The following is a 15,464-nucleotide window of genomic DNA, read 5'->3' on the forward strand; positions in this document are numbered from 1 at the left end:
TCGTCCCTCAACACCAGCTACATAGCAAAGAAAGCCCAGCAGCGTCTCTACTTTCTGCGAATGCTGAGGGAAGTCTGTCTCCCACCCCCCATCCTCACCACATTCTACAGGGGTTGTATTAAGAGCATCCTGAGCAGCTGCATCACGGCCTGGTTCGGAAATTGCACCATCTCGGTTCGCAAGACCCTCCAGCGGATACTGAGGTCAGCCGAGAAGATCATCGGTGTCTCTCTTCCCGCCATTACGGACCTTTACACTACATGCTGCATCAGTAAAGCAAACAGCATTATAAAGCACCCCACGCACCCCTCATACAATTTCTTCTCTCTCCTGCCGTCTGGGAAAAGGCACCGAAACATTCGGGCTCTCACGACCAGACTATGTCACCGTTTCTTCCCCCAAGCCATCAGACACCTCAATACCCAGAGCCTGGACTGACACCAACTTACTGCCCTCTGCTGTGCCTATTGTCTGTTTATTATTTATTGTAATGCCTGCACTGTTTTGTGCACTTTAAGCTGTCCTGGGTAGGTCTGTAGTCTAGTGTAGTTTTTTTTTCTGTGTTGTTTTTTGCGTAGTTCAATGTAATTTTTGTACTGTTTTATGTGGCACCATGGTCCTGAAAAACGATGTCCCGTTTTTACAGTGTACTGTACTAGAAGTTATGGTCAAAACGACAATAAAAAGTGACTTGACTTAATGGTTTTCCAGTGAAGCCGATGTCTTCAGGCGATGATTTTAAAGATGAACATACATATTTACAAATTACTTCTCTTACCTTTGGGTAAGCCTGTCTGATTCATTACATACAGCGCCAATGAATCCTAATGAGAACAGGGTAACTCACGGGTATAACGGACTTGATTTTCTCATAACACACATGGCTGAATAGGTCAGATCTAGGACAAGACAATCACTGTTTGTGAGCTCCTAGGAGAGTGACCTGAAACGGTGTGTCCCTGTACCTCCTCAGTTAGATATTCAGCAAGTTATCAGATTTCTTTAATTTTGCCCCTTCTCTTTCAGGACAACCTGTTGACCTTCTTCCTTTTTAGGACAACCTGTTGATTTCTGAGATCGTGAGATATCAGCCAGTCAGCAGATTTATGTTTTGTGCTTTCTTCTTCCTTTTAGGTCAAAATATTGACTATTGAGGTCACGAGATAGCAGCTTTGTGCATGGTCTTTCACGCCTAACATATCATAGAGATTTTCGAGGAAGTTGTTGTAGGCCAAGGTTGTGGATATAGTCTACATGGACTTCAGTACGGTATTTGACAATTTCCCTCATAGCAGGTCGGTCAAGAAGTTTCAGTTGTTCAGCATCCGAGATGAGGTAGTAAACTGGATTAGACATTAGCTTTTTGGAGGAATACAGAGCGTGACTATAGACTGTTGCATTTCTGATTGGCGCCTTTAGCTCGTGCAGTGTCACGGGGATCGGTGCCATGCTTGTTGTTGCTTTTCATCTCTATCAATGATCTGGATGAAATTATGGTTAACAGAATCAGCAAATTTGCGGATGACACCAACATTGGGAAGGTGCAGTGGACAAAGAGGAAGACTACAAGAGCTTACAGTGAGATCTAGACTCCAACGAGAGGTTATCAGTAAAGGGTGAAAGGTGAGAAGTTCAGGGGGTACAAAGGTGAAACTTGTTGACGGAGAGGGTACTGTGAAACTAGCCAGCAGCGCAGGCAGTACAAGCGGTTAAGAGAAGTCTGAATAGATCCATAAATGATAAGAGTATAGAGCACCAGGGCCCGGTGAAGGTCAATGGGAATACATAGTTAAGTATTCCAGCATTGAATAGATGGGCCAACAGACCTGATTCTGTGCTGTACCTTTCTGGGACTATGACAGATCAGCCACACATTGTTTGGGAACTCACGAAGACAAGATCAGGTGCGGTTAGTAGGTTTCCCTCTGTCAAGTACAGCAGTGAAGCCGGTTGTCTCAGTTTACAATCTGACAGTTTAATATTCATCCTGGATTAACGGGATGTGATGAATCTGCCCGACGGTTCAGACTAGATTTGAAATTATTTTCAGACTCAATGTCTATTCAGGGTCCAGATAAGCAGCCACAGCTGTTATATCACACTGATAAATGCAGCAGGTGTGAGAGAAAAAAAAGCTGAGGCTGAACCTGTAGTTCCCAGTGCTCCCCAATTTAACAGCTGAAACCAGATCTGCTGCAGACAAGTCAGAGACCAAAGTCTCCATTACCATGTAGAACGCCAAGAACGTGAAGATTAATTTTGGTCACCATACACTATACAGTTCTTTGACAATACAAACACTACACTCACCTCATTCTCTTCTCTACTGAAATGTCCCTCCTTTGTCAACACCCAGCCAAGTCTTTCAACCTTTTCTTCAATAGCCTGTTTGATTCTGTCCCTGTAGAACTTTGTCAGTTGGTACAGTCGATATTCCTCCCCCTCTGCCAGGAGGTCATAGATCGTGAACTCTGGATCTGTGAATATAAAAAGGAAAATACAGGCTTGAACTCAGATATCCTTCGTCTCCACCTCTCTCAACCAACTCAACTAAAAAACATGACTTGAACCTGCTCACAGACACAAAAATGGATTAATTCTCCATCTCCAACACTGACCTTAAAATCGAACCAACAATGTCCTTGCCATTACTTTAATAAAGGACCATGTTTAATGCAAACCAGTCCATCCCGCATACGGCCCACTCACCTATTTCAATTTTGGATTGGCAATAGATGCTGGGACTGACGGTAATATGCGCTTCCCAGAGATACTCTCTCCATCCTGGCGAATACATTTCCCTTAATGCACATCCTGGAAATACTCTCTTATCTGGACAACTGCATGTCCTCCAATGCACATCCTGTAAATCGTCAAAGCAGGTCGTACATTTCCTGTAGTGGGGTAACGGCTGCCCCACTACTCCACATGTACCACACCCACACATTCCCCCTCTCTCTGACCAACCCTCCAACAAGGAATCGCATTTACCCTCCTCCATGCCGCATTCTGCAAACACATCACCCTAATATTTCACTCACCCGCTCCTTGTTGGGGACTTGACAATTCAGTTTCCAATGAGCTTCCGAGCTGACAGGCAGTCGCCTCACTTGTGCCGGTTCCAGGGTCCTGATCGGTGTCTCTGGGCTGAATTTTCTCCACTTCCTCGTCGGCCGTACTGCATTCTGGGACATTGCTCTCAATCTGACCCTGTTTTGGTACATTGCTTCCCTTGTCCCTATCATCTTCCCTCGATAATCCGGCTGGTAAAATCCTCTTCAGTACTTTCCCTACCCGTTTCGATTTCCTACCTGAAATAAATGATGAATTGCAGGTTATACGCGTATGATATAGATCTGAGCAAAACTGAGTCAGACTGCAATGGAGCCGTGACTCTGGCTGACCAGATTTGGAGTGGAACTGTGCTGGTTACTGTGAACCGTACATCCTGCTTGGTGACCATCCCGATAAGCCAGTGAGTGGACACATTCACTCCCAGTGAAATAACAGGATAGACACAGTAATGCTAAACACTTAATTCACAGCAGTTGCATGATGACCACGGGATCTTAATGCAAAGGTGTCCGGTGATACTGGGAAATTAAATAAAGATATGATGTCAAACTTACCGGCCTCTAATTTCTCGGATTACTTTTAGGTACTTTTTAAAACAATGGAACAACATGAGCTATCCTTCAATCCACACTTGTAGATACCGACATTTTACATTTATCTGCCAGGGCCCCTGCAATTTCAATACCAGTCTCGTTCAGGCTGCGAGGGAACACCCTGTCAGGTCCTGGTGACTTATCTACTCTGATTTTCCTCAAGATAGAAAGCACCTCCTCCTCTTCAATCTGTATAGGTTCCATGACCTCACTACTTGTTTGCCTTATTTCCGTTCACTCCATGCCAGTTTCCTTAGTAAATAGAGATGCAAAAAACATATTTAAGATCTCCCCCATTTCTTTTGGTTCCATACATAGCCGACCAATCTGATCTTCAAGAGGACCAATTTTATCTCTTACTATCCTTTTGCTCTTAACATACCTGTAGAAGCTTTTAGGATTATCGTTCGCCCTTACTGCCAAAGTAATCTTGTGTCTTCTTTTAGCCCTCCTGATTTCTTTCTTAAGTATCTTGTGCACTTTTTATACTCCTCAAGCATCTTATTTCCTCCCTGTTGCCTATACATGTCATACATCTCTCTCATCTTCTTTATCATAGTTCCAATATCCCTTGAGAACCAAGATTCCTTATTCATATTCACTTTGCCTTTAATCCTGACAGAAATATACAAACTCTACACTGTCAAAATTTCTCCTTTGAAGGCCTCCCAGTTACCAGTCACACCCTTGCTAGAGAACAACCTGTCCCAATCCACGCTTTTTAGACCCTTTCTCATTTTTTCAAATTTGGCCTTTTCCATTTTAGAACCTCAACCCGAGGAGCAGATCTATCTTTATCTATGATCAGGTTGAAACTAATGACGTTATGATCACTGGAACCAACATGTTCCCCTACACACATTTCCGACACCTGCCCTAACTCATTTCCTAATAGGAGATCTAATATTGCATCCTCCCTAGTTGGTACATCTATGTATTGATTTAGAAAACATCCCTGAACACATTTTACAAACTCTAACGCATCTAGACCTTTAACAGCATGGGAGTCCCAATCAAAGTGTGGAAAATTAAAATCCCCTACAAGGACATCTTTCTGTCTCCTGCAGTTGTCTGTTATCTCTCCGCAGATTGCTACTCCAATTCTCGTTGAATATTGGGTGGTCTATAATACAACCCCATTAATGTGGTCATACCTTTCCTGTTTCTCAGCTCCACCCATATGGCCTCGGTAGACAAGCCCTCTAATCGGTCCTGCCTGAGCACTGCTGTAACATTTTCTCTGACTAGCAATGCTACTTCCCCACCCTTCATTCCTCTGCCCCTACCACGTTTGAAATATTGGTACTCTGGAACATTAAGCTGCCAGTCCTGTCCCTCCTGTAACCAAGTTTCACTAATGGCTACAATGTCATAATTCCACGTGTCAATCCAGGCCCTCAGCTCGTCAGCGTTCGCCACAATACTCCTCGCATTGAAATAGACACACCTCAGAAGTTTATTACCACCACCAAAGTGTCTTTCTGATTTTGCATGAACTTTCAACATTATTTATTTTCACCCCCGCTCCACTATCTGCTCTGGAGCTCTAGTTCTACAGAATGGACTTGATTAAGCACGAAAGCGTGCAGTGGAGAATGACCAGTAAGTCACTGGACTAGGATGTTGGGTTTTCAGTTATATGGTTCGCCAGGGATAGTTTGCCCTGGATAATGGGAGCTTGAAGTGTGACCTTTCACACGTACATAAAAATAGTTGGGGGCGTAGATAGAGTAGATGGTAATAGTCTTTTTCCCGGGATAGAGGAGTCTAAGACTCGAGGGCACAAATTTAAAATCGACCGAAGGGGCATTCGTTCAAGTGGCGGGTGATGGGTATAAATTACATGCAGCCAGAAGAGACAGTAAACACAAATAAATTTACAAATTTGAGAGGATGTGGGCAAGGAAAAGGATAGAAATCTATAAGGGAAATTTGGGAAAAGCTGTGGGAAATGGAGCAAGCACAAAAGATATTTGGATCAGCAGGAATTAGCTGGGCCGAAGGACCTGTGTCCTGGCTGTTTTATCTATTTTATTCCCCCTGGAATCAGAGTTGAGCACAATCACAATGTCTGCTGGGGACTGAGACATTTGGTCATTGGCTATACCGGGTTTCCCATCAGAGATTCTGGGAATTTTAAATCCAGGTAACAGATCATCTTAATAGGGAAATATTCAGAACTCACATTCACCATTTGTACACAGCCCAGACATGGATTCGGGTATTAAAACACTGAAGCAGACCGCGTATTTATCCATAATGAGTTGTCATCTGATCCTCAGCCATTCCCAATGCTGCCAATGGTCTCGGCTCGGCTACAGAAAACAGATTTCGGAAACTCCCCTCATCTCCTTTCCGCAGCAGCCAAGAAAACCAGGAGGGAGTTGATGGCTTCCCTTCCAAAACCTGAAATGCTCATTTATCACACTATCTCTGAATTCCTGTAAATGCTCCTACCATCTGGTTCTGAATTTTATAACTGAAAGTTGGAGATATCTTACACATCAGGGCCTGTCTCGAGGTGAAGCACAAACTGACCCTGGACATTTACATAGCCCACAAGCCCGCTATTATATTCCAATGTTTCATTCACAGCCACCGGATCCAGGAGTACCTGCTCCTTTCACTCAGGTGAAGCTTTGAAACTCACTCAGGTGAGTGGAGTGATTCGATCATTACCGGTGTCAGGTCCCTGAGCTGGAACTGTTAGATTGATCAATTACATCAAGGCCGCTTTACCAGTGGGATCAATGATTCTGCTTGATGAAAGTTTTCTGTGCCCAGTTAGCATCTGTGTAAGTTTGTTCATCTGTACTAGTGTGTGCCAACAGGAGAGAAGTTTAGTTAGAATGATCCCAGTGATCATACCTTTGTCCATTCTGTATCTGACTGACGATTGTTGATTGCCGTCGTCTTGTTTACACTTTGGTCCCGGAGCAGGAAAGCTCCACCTGCTGGTGATACCCTGAATTACAAACAAGCAGACAGTGAGTCAGAGAGAGTACGATTCCAGTAGTTGCAAATAACAGTATCGCCATCCACTGTATCTGAGCATCCGTTGGTTTAGGGACAAAACATTCCCTGTTAACATGAACTCCCACACCATGTCTGTGTCTATCCAGTTCATCTACTGATAGAGTTACAGAGCAACAGAGCACAGATAGAGACCTTTCATCCCAATGAGACAATGCTGACTACAGTGCTCACCGAGATGGTCCCAATTTCCTGTAATGGGCCCATTTCCCTACTGGCCTCTTCACTCCATCTACACATCCCAACTGCTTCTGGAATTATACAATTGTGCCTGCCTCATCCACTTCCTCTGGCAATTTCCTCCACATAATCACCAACCTCTATATGAAACCGTTGTTGCTCGTGTTGGTTTTTCAATCTATTTACCACTCCTCTGCCCATTTAGATCCCCAATAAGCTACCATAATCTTCAACGTGACCACAAGACACTTATTTTCTGCCATCTGCGAACTTACTGGTCAAGCCTTGTACATTCACATCCAAATGTTTGAAGGATAGTAACTATTCTGGAACCTGGTGTTGCGTGTCCTGAGGCACCCGTACCTTCTACCTGAAGGCAGCAGCGAGGGAAGTGCATTGCCTGGGCGGTGAGGATCTTTGATGGTGGATGCTGCTTTTCTACGGCAACATTTCATATAGATAAACTCAATATTTGGGAGACCTTTACCCGTGACATACTTGACCAAATCCATTACATTTTGTAGTATTTTCTGCTCAAGGTCATTGGTGTTCCCCGACCAGTCCATAATGCAGCCAATCAGCAGACTTTCCACCACATATCTGCAGAGGTTTGCCACCGTTTCTGATGACATACCGAATCTCCGCATACTCCTGAGGAAGTAGAGGCACTGTCTAACTGTCTTCGCAATTAAATTTATATGATGGGTCTGGTACAGGACCTCTGAGAGTTTGACCCAAGAATTTAAAGCTACTGACTCCCTCCAACTCTCATTCTCCAATGAGTACTGGCTCAAGGACCGCGGGCTTCCCTCTCCTGAATTCTACAAACAGATTTTTGGTCATTTTGATATTGATTGATAGGTTGTTGTTATTACACCACTCAGCCAAGTTTTCAGTCTCCCTCCTGAATGCTGATTCACCTCCCCTTTTGATAGAGTTCACAACAGAGGTATCATCAGCAAACTTATGGATGGTGGTGGAGCCGTACTTAGCCGCACAGTCACATGTGTAAAGTGAGTAGAGCAAGTGGTTGTAATCGTCCCTGTGGTGCTCCTGTGCTGATGGACATTGAGGAGGAGCTGTTTTTGCCAATCTGAACTGAGTGGGGTCTACAAGTGAGGAAATCCAGGATCCAGTTGTACAAGGAGCTTACTGATTAGATTTGAGGGAATTATGGTTTTAAAGATACTCTGATAATTCTTACTTTGAACGTCCTCCGCATCCCGTACGAGGCAAACGACATCGAGCTGCAGCTCCAGTTCCTTAACACATTCTCTGAGGAGTTGCAGCTTTGTGCACGTGGTGCAGATGTGGTCATCTGTGAGGCTGTAGATCTCCCAGAATTTCCAGTAATTTCTCTTTTTTATTTTGGACAATGCAAACAGTGACAGCTTTCACGATGTGTGTGCCGTCCTGAAGGGATTTTGCAGAAATGCAATGCCCAAATTCATTAGTTTTCTCTTCATTCCAATACAGTCCATACAGTCAATGTTCACAACATCCTTCCCCACCTCTCCAACTCACTGTCAATCTGCTACATCTCATCCTGAGGTCACTTGTCTCTTTCACTGAAGGGCAGTGATCAGAGAATGAAAACAAAACATGCAGCTCTCCTTTTTGCGCAGTTACTGAACAGTGGCGCACCAAAGATAACCGAAAAAGCGAATAAAAAAGATCTACATCATGTACAGTGAGTTTAATTATGGCCAAGAGTAACGCGGCAACATTCTGTAACAATGACATTAAAGTTGTAATGGCTCCTTTTACCCTGCCTCATTCTGCATTTAATTCAACATCTGCTGGTGATACTTCCCCCAGCTCCGAGCCCCAGGGGCGTGGGTCCTCTCCCAATCCCGATCCCGCAGACGATCTCAATACAGAATGGAAAGGAAGCCACGGCCCGTTTAGGTACAGTGACTTTTGACTTCGCCAGTGCGTTCAACACCGTCCGCCCTGCTCTACTGGGTGAGAAGCTGACAGTGATGCAGGTGGATGCTTCCCTGGTGTCATGGATTATTGCTTATCTGACTGGCAGACCACAGTACGTGCGCTTACAGCACTATGTGTCGGACAGAGTGGTCAGCAGAACTGGGGCTCCACAGGGGACTGTCCTGTCTCCCTTTCTCTTCACCATCTACACCTGGGACTTCAACTGCTCCACAGCCTTGCATCTTCAGAAGTTTTTTTGATGACGCTGCCATAGTTGGATGCATTAGCAAGGGAGATGAGGCTGAGTACAGGGTACGGTGGGAAATGTTGTCATATGGTGCGAACAGAATCACCTCCAGCTTAATGTGAAAAAGACTAACGAGCTGGTGGTGGACCTGAGGAGGGCTAAGACAACGGTGACCCCTGTTTCCATCCAAGGGGTCAGTGTGGACACGGCGGATTACAAATACCTGGGATACGGATGGACAATAAACTGGACTGATCAAAGAACAAGGAGGCTATCTACAAGAAGGGTCAGAGCTATCTCTATTCCCTGAGGAAACTGAAGACTTTTAACATCTGCCGGACGTTGCTGAGGATGTTCTACAAGGCTGTGGTGGCCAGTGCTATCATGTTTGCTGTTGTGTGCTGGGGCAGCAGGCTGAGGGTAGCAGACACCAACAGAATCAACAAACTCATTCGTAAGGGCAGTGATGTTGTGGACTTGGAACTGGACTCTCTGATGGTGGTGTCTGAAAAGAAGATGCTGTCCAAGTTGCATGCTATCTTAGACAATGACTCCCATCCACTCAATAATGTACTGGTTAGGCACAGGAGTACATTCAGCCAGAGACTCATTCCACCGAGATGTAACACTGAACGTCATAGGAAGTCATTCCTACCCGTGGCCTTCACGCTTAACAACTCCTCCCTCGGAGTGTCAGACCCCCAGAGCCCATAGGCTGGCCCTGGACTCATTTCCTTCCCACTTGGCATGATTAACATTATTATATAATTATTTATGGCTTTACATTGCTATATTTCTTCACTATTCTTGGCTGTAACGAAAACAAATTTCCCACGTGATCAATAAAGTATGTCCGTCTGTCTGCCTTGTCCAAACGGGCGAAAGATGGGTGTGCTCCCAGCATCATCGCCTCATCCTCACCCCTCCCGAGGGGCAGAATAACAGGGGCTGAGCGTAAGCTCATCCCATGCTGTTCGTGGTGAAGGTCCCACAACCCGGACTGACCCTGGCAGGTTCAGTCCACGAAGCGGGGCGAAGGCCGCCAGTTCGATTGAGTTAACGAGACTCACTGCCCTCCATCAGACCTCCTCACTCGGGACTGGTCTCAATACTCACCGATGGGAAATTTATGTCTTCACCCCACATTCAGTGATCCATCCCCCTGCTCTCCATCCCGTTCAACAAAGAATGGAAGGGAAAACACCGCCCATCCGGGAATGTAAGCATGTGCGATGTGAACAATGCGTCATCAGAGGGGAGGACTGTCCAGGGTGATCTGCTCTGGGATGGAGTGGCTGCAGTCAGTGCAGAGTCTTGTTGTTTAGGGTTTACATAGACAATAGTTTTATTGATGTTAACTGGAATTGCCAGCAAGGTAAACACAGATTGCATCAGGTAACAGAACACCGCTCGTCCACAGTCTTGTCTCCTGGGGAACTAAACACTTTCACAATGTCGACCTTAGGTATCCCATCCTCTAAAAGTGACTGAATCATTCAGATCTCTGATCACTGAGAGCAATTATGGTTTGTTGGTCATTAAAGTTCGCCCAGGGTGGTTTGGTTGGAGTTGGTATGGAGTTTGGGGTGTCACAGTGAAAGAAACGGACAGACAAGCGCTCTGACCTTGTGACCTCCAGCCACGGATGGTGCCGCGGCGAACGTCCTGCAAAGCGCAGGCGCGGTGCCGACTCCAGCTGACGCCGGCGGGACTCCTGTACTAGCGGCGGTGAGGAAGGGGCTGATCTCGGGTTTGTATAAATCGAGGGTGGGTTGCAGTGGGAAATGTCCGGGTCCGAGTTCTGCCGGACAACCAGAGGCTCCGGGCTCTCCAGTCTTCCAGTCTCGGTTTTGCGCCTGAGCCGGGATTGTGGGATCAGTTAGATGTAGGTCCCCTTGCTGGGAGGGTGGACGTGCCTGCGGGGGTTCTGTCTATCTGGGCGTGTGTGGGGTGAATGCTGGGAAGGATTTGGGGCGATGAGGTGATACATTTTGGAAGGACAAACCAGAAGACTGAGTACAGAATTAATGGTCAGTTACTTAAGAGTGTGGATGAACAAAGGGACCTTGAGGTTCAAATCTATACATCCCTCAAGGTCGCTGCACAGGTTGACAGGGCAGTTAAGGAAGCCTGTGTGATGCTAGTCTTCATTAACAGGTCATTCCTGCCTGTGACTATCAAACTTTTCAACACCTCCCTCGGTGTGTCAGACACCCTGATCCTGGACTTATTTCACTTATTATTATTTAATTATTTATGGTTTTATATTGCTATATTTCTACACTATTCTTGGTTGTTGTGAGTGTCACAAAACCCAATTTCCCTCGGGATCAATAAAGTCTGTCTGTCTGTGATTGACTTCAAAAGTAGAGAAGTCATGTTGCAACTCTACAAATCTCTGGTGAGACCGCACTTAGATTATTGTGTTCAATTCTGGTCACTTCATTATAGGAAGGATGTGGAAGCTATGGAGAGGGTGCAGAGGAGATTTGCCAGGAGGTTGCCTGGTTTGGAGACAAGTCATATGAAGCAAGGTTAGCAGAGCTGGGACTTTTCTCTTTGGAGAGAAGAAGAATGAGTGAGGTCTTGATAGAGGTCTACAAGATTATGAGAGGCATAGATAGTGTGGATAGTGAGTTCCTGTTTCCCAGGGCACCAATAGCAAACACCAGAGGGCATAGGGACAGAATTAAGGGAGGGAAGTTTAGGGGAGACATCAGGGGTAAGTTTTTTTGTACACAGAGTGTTATGAGTGGCTGGAATGGTGGTGGAGGCTAAAATAAAAGGGATATTTAAGAGCCTCTTGGACAGGCGCATGGATGAAAGAAAAATGGAGGGTTATGGGGTAGCTTGGATAGTGTGGAAAGAGAAACTGTGGAAGACCCTGTATCAGAACTGGGACTGTCCAAGATGCTGCTCGTTCTGCTGAACGTTCCCAGCGTTTTCTCTTTTTACATTAAATGATGCACAACTATTGACTGAAAACAAAATATTTGTGACGGCCTGAACAAATTTGCACAACTGTAATGCCCATATTCATTAGTTTTGCCTTCATTTCAACACAGGGTTAATACAGTCGATACAGTCAATGCTCACAACATCCTCCCCACCCCACTATCAGTCTGTTACATCTACTTCCATGTCTCCTGACAAAGACTAACAGTGGACATTTGGTAACATTGAAGCTAAAGTCTCAATGGCTGTCATTACCCTACCACGTACTGTAGTCAATAAATCCTCTGGTAGTTCCAGGTAACAAACACCGATTTCAGAAATAACTCAGTGAGACAAAATAATTCACAATGAAGACAACGACAGAAGAGAGATTGTTGATATAATCAAAGGTACTAAACAGGATGGATAGAGATTGAACAAGATGTTTGATATATATCATTGAGCTGGTGGGATACAGACTGGACAGAGGTTGAACAAGATATGTTGGTATATAGCATTGAGGTGCTGGGATACAGAATGGGCAGAGGTAGCATGAGGTGGGTGGGGAAGAGGAGATTGAACTAGATGGGAGAAGGGACCAAGGATAGTCACTGATGGCCTTCCAGCAATACACAGATACTGAATTGAAAATACATATTACTGTAAAAAGATTCTAGAATGAACAAGATAGAATAACAAGACATTTGGCAGATACACTTCTCCCTAACCAAATGTTATCAACGTACCATAGAGAGTATCCCATCCAGATACTTGACACCTTCTTCTTGTTACTGCTCTGCCCATGACTGCATGGAACTATGAAGAGCTGTGGACATAGCTGAGCACATCATAGAAACCAACCTCCCCTCCATGGACACTGTCTACACTTCTCACTGACTCAGTAAAGCTGGCCGTGTACTCAAAGATCCCCACAACCTGGGACATTCTCACTTCTCACATGTTCCCCATCGGGGAGAAGCTACAAAAACCTGAAACCATGTACCACCAGGCACAGGGACGGTTTCCATTCTGCTGTTTTAAGCAAACTGAATGTCCCGTGTGCTAAGATGGTCGGCTGACCTCACTGTTACTTGAAGTGACCTTACACTTTCTGCACGGCACTTTCTCTGGAACCATAATGATTTGTAACACTTATATTTTTTTTTACCTTCTATCACATCAGTGTACTGTTTAATGAATTGATGTGTGTGGTTGGTACGCAAGACAAGATTTTCAGTGAACCTCTATACATGACAAAAATAAACAGATTTCCCATTTTAATGGTGTGGAAATTATTAGACAGCCTAAGTTGCTGAGTTGGATCTTCTGCGGGGAGAGTTAAGTGAAGTGTTGAAATTCTTTTAGGAACCCAGATACAAGGAAAAAGATTATCGTACCCAGGTATCGATCCGGGTGAAGTTTGGAACCCCAGACGCTGCCTGACCCATTGAGTTCCTCCGGCAGTTTGTTCTTTCGTCTGTATAACCCGTGTTAGTATGGGGAGCGGAATTTTACACCATATTCCAGGTACAATCTCAATAAAACCAAAATAATCGTTAAAGTCACTTTCATTCTTATACCCAATAACTCTTGCAATAAATACAAAGTACTGTTGATCTCCCGCCCTCCCAACTACACATCAGTCCATCTCCACTTAATCACACTCAGGATTTCGGTTTGTCCTATAGAAGTGGGTGATCTCACACTTCCCACATTGGGCTCCAGTTGACCTGTTGTTCCCACTCACTTGTTTTGCCTCCGTAAACCCGAAACCTTTCAACAAGAGACACAACATAGAAGGGTACAGCACAGGAACAGGCCCTGTGGCCCAAAATGTTGAGCTGAATCTATTCAATTAATCAAATTGCCAGCTAAACTAATCCCTTCTGCCTATACAATTTTCCCTCACATTCATGTGTCTACCTGAACATCTCTTAGAAGTCCCCAATGTATCTGCCGCGACCATCACACCCGGCAGCACATTCCAGGAACCCAGCACTCTGTGTGAAAAAAACACTTCCCTCTCACATCTTCTTTCAAACTACCCCTCTCACTTTAAAAGCATGCATCATGATTTGGACATTTCTACCCCGGGTAAAGAGTCACGTAACCTTATGAACCTCCATCGTCTCACCCCAGCCTGCGCCGCTCTGGAGAAAACAACACAAGTTTGTCCAGCCTCTCGTTATAGTTCATGTCCTCTAATCCAGGCAGTATCCTGGTAAACCTCCTCTGCATCTGCTCCAAGGCCACTGACATCCTCCTGGAATGAGGCAAACAGAAGTCTATGAAATATTTCAGATGTGATCTAACTCACGTTTTATGAAGCTGCAACATAACGTTATGAATTTTGAATGCTATATCTTGACTAATAAAGGCAAGCAAGTCATTTGCCTTCTTAACCACTCTGTCAATATGTGTAGACACTTTGAAGGAGCGATGAGCTTGAGACTCCAAGATCCCTTTGCTCATCGACACTGTTCAGGACCTTGCATTTAGATATATTAAATCTTTATAATTGACCTACCGAGATGCCAAGATAATTATCACGAATCAAATCTCACTGAGTTTTCTCACGCACTGTTGAATTTATTGCCAGGTGCGCATGCACGGGAAGATACAGGTATAGAGAAACACTGACTAGTGGCAGCATCACAGGCAAGTACATTCAGATAACACACGGAACATAAATTATACAATTCTGGATCATCATCAGTATAGAAATACAAGCTTAATGTCATTACCAATATACAAATATATATGTTGTGTCAATAAATCATAAAAATACATTTTGTGTCATTAATAATACATTTTATTTCAAGAGCTGGCTTGGAAATGTCGAACTTGTTCCCTCAGCAAGCTTGCTGACAGTTTGGGAAAAACTGGGCTCCAAGCACCGCTCTCTCCAACACCCATTGGGAAATCCTGCAGGCCCAGTTAGGGTCTGATTATTCTTCTCCTTAATCACACAGACATCAGGAACAGGAGCAGGCCACTCAGCCCGTCCAGTCCATCCTGTCATTCTAAAACACCCAACATCAGTCCATCCTTTCCCCACAACGTCACACCAATCCACTTTGCCCAGACCATTGGCCCCACTTGCAGCTCAACAGTTTGCCAGTGGTTGCCCACCCAAAGTGGTGAATAACTCTGCTCACCACTTTCATGATCTTAGACGTTTTGATAGACGAACCCCTCACGTCCCTTCCTCCACTATTAAAGAGCACATTCCCCATCCTGCTCCTTGATCACGCAATGGAACAAACATCCTCTCAGTATCCATGCTGTCCATCTCCTCTCACACCAACTTTATCCCCTCAGTAAAATCCCTCACCCTTGCACTTCTGCCGAGTTCCCTCCCCATTGGGCCGGCATAAAGCCGATGAACCCAGCTGTCTCCTCCGACCTCTCAGCAGTAGATCAGACTCCGGCCGCAGGGGACTCTTCACAAACGCCCCCGACTTCCCTCGGAG

At 45.0% G+C, this 15,464-nt stretch overlaps 1 protein-coding gene across 1 annotated transcript in view; it reads right to left on the bottom strand.

Moving 5' to 3' along the window:
- The window catches only part of LOC132387561 (NACHT, LRR and PYD domains-containing protein 3-like), a 47,740-nt gene that overhangs the window by 29,117 nt on the left and 3,159 nt on the right, over nucleotides 1-15,464 (bottom strand). Inside the window, exons 2-4 of the mRNA XM_059959941.1 lie at nucleotides 6,537-6,633; nucleotides 3,042-3,311; nucleotides 2,311-2,477 (exon numbers count right to left, since the gene is read on the bottom strand). Coding sequence (XP_059815924.1) covers nucleotides 2,311-2,477; nucleotides 3,042-3,311; nucleotides 6,537-6,546 — 447 coding nt within the window. The 5' untranslated portion in view covers nucleotides 6,547-6,633. The remainder of the gene's footprint in view (nucleotides 1-2,310; nucleotides 2,478-3,041; nucleotides 3,312-6,536; nucleotides 6,634-15,464) is intronic.

This window comes from Hypanus sabinus, unplaced genomic scaffold (genome assembly GCF_030144855.1).
Source record: "Hypanus sabinus isolate sHypSab1 unplaced genomic scaffold, sHypSab1.hap1 scaffold_199, whole genome shotgun sequence".
NCBI lineage: Eukaryota > Metazoa > Chordata > Chondrichthyes > Myliobatiformes > Dasyatidae > Hypanus > Hypanus sabinus.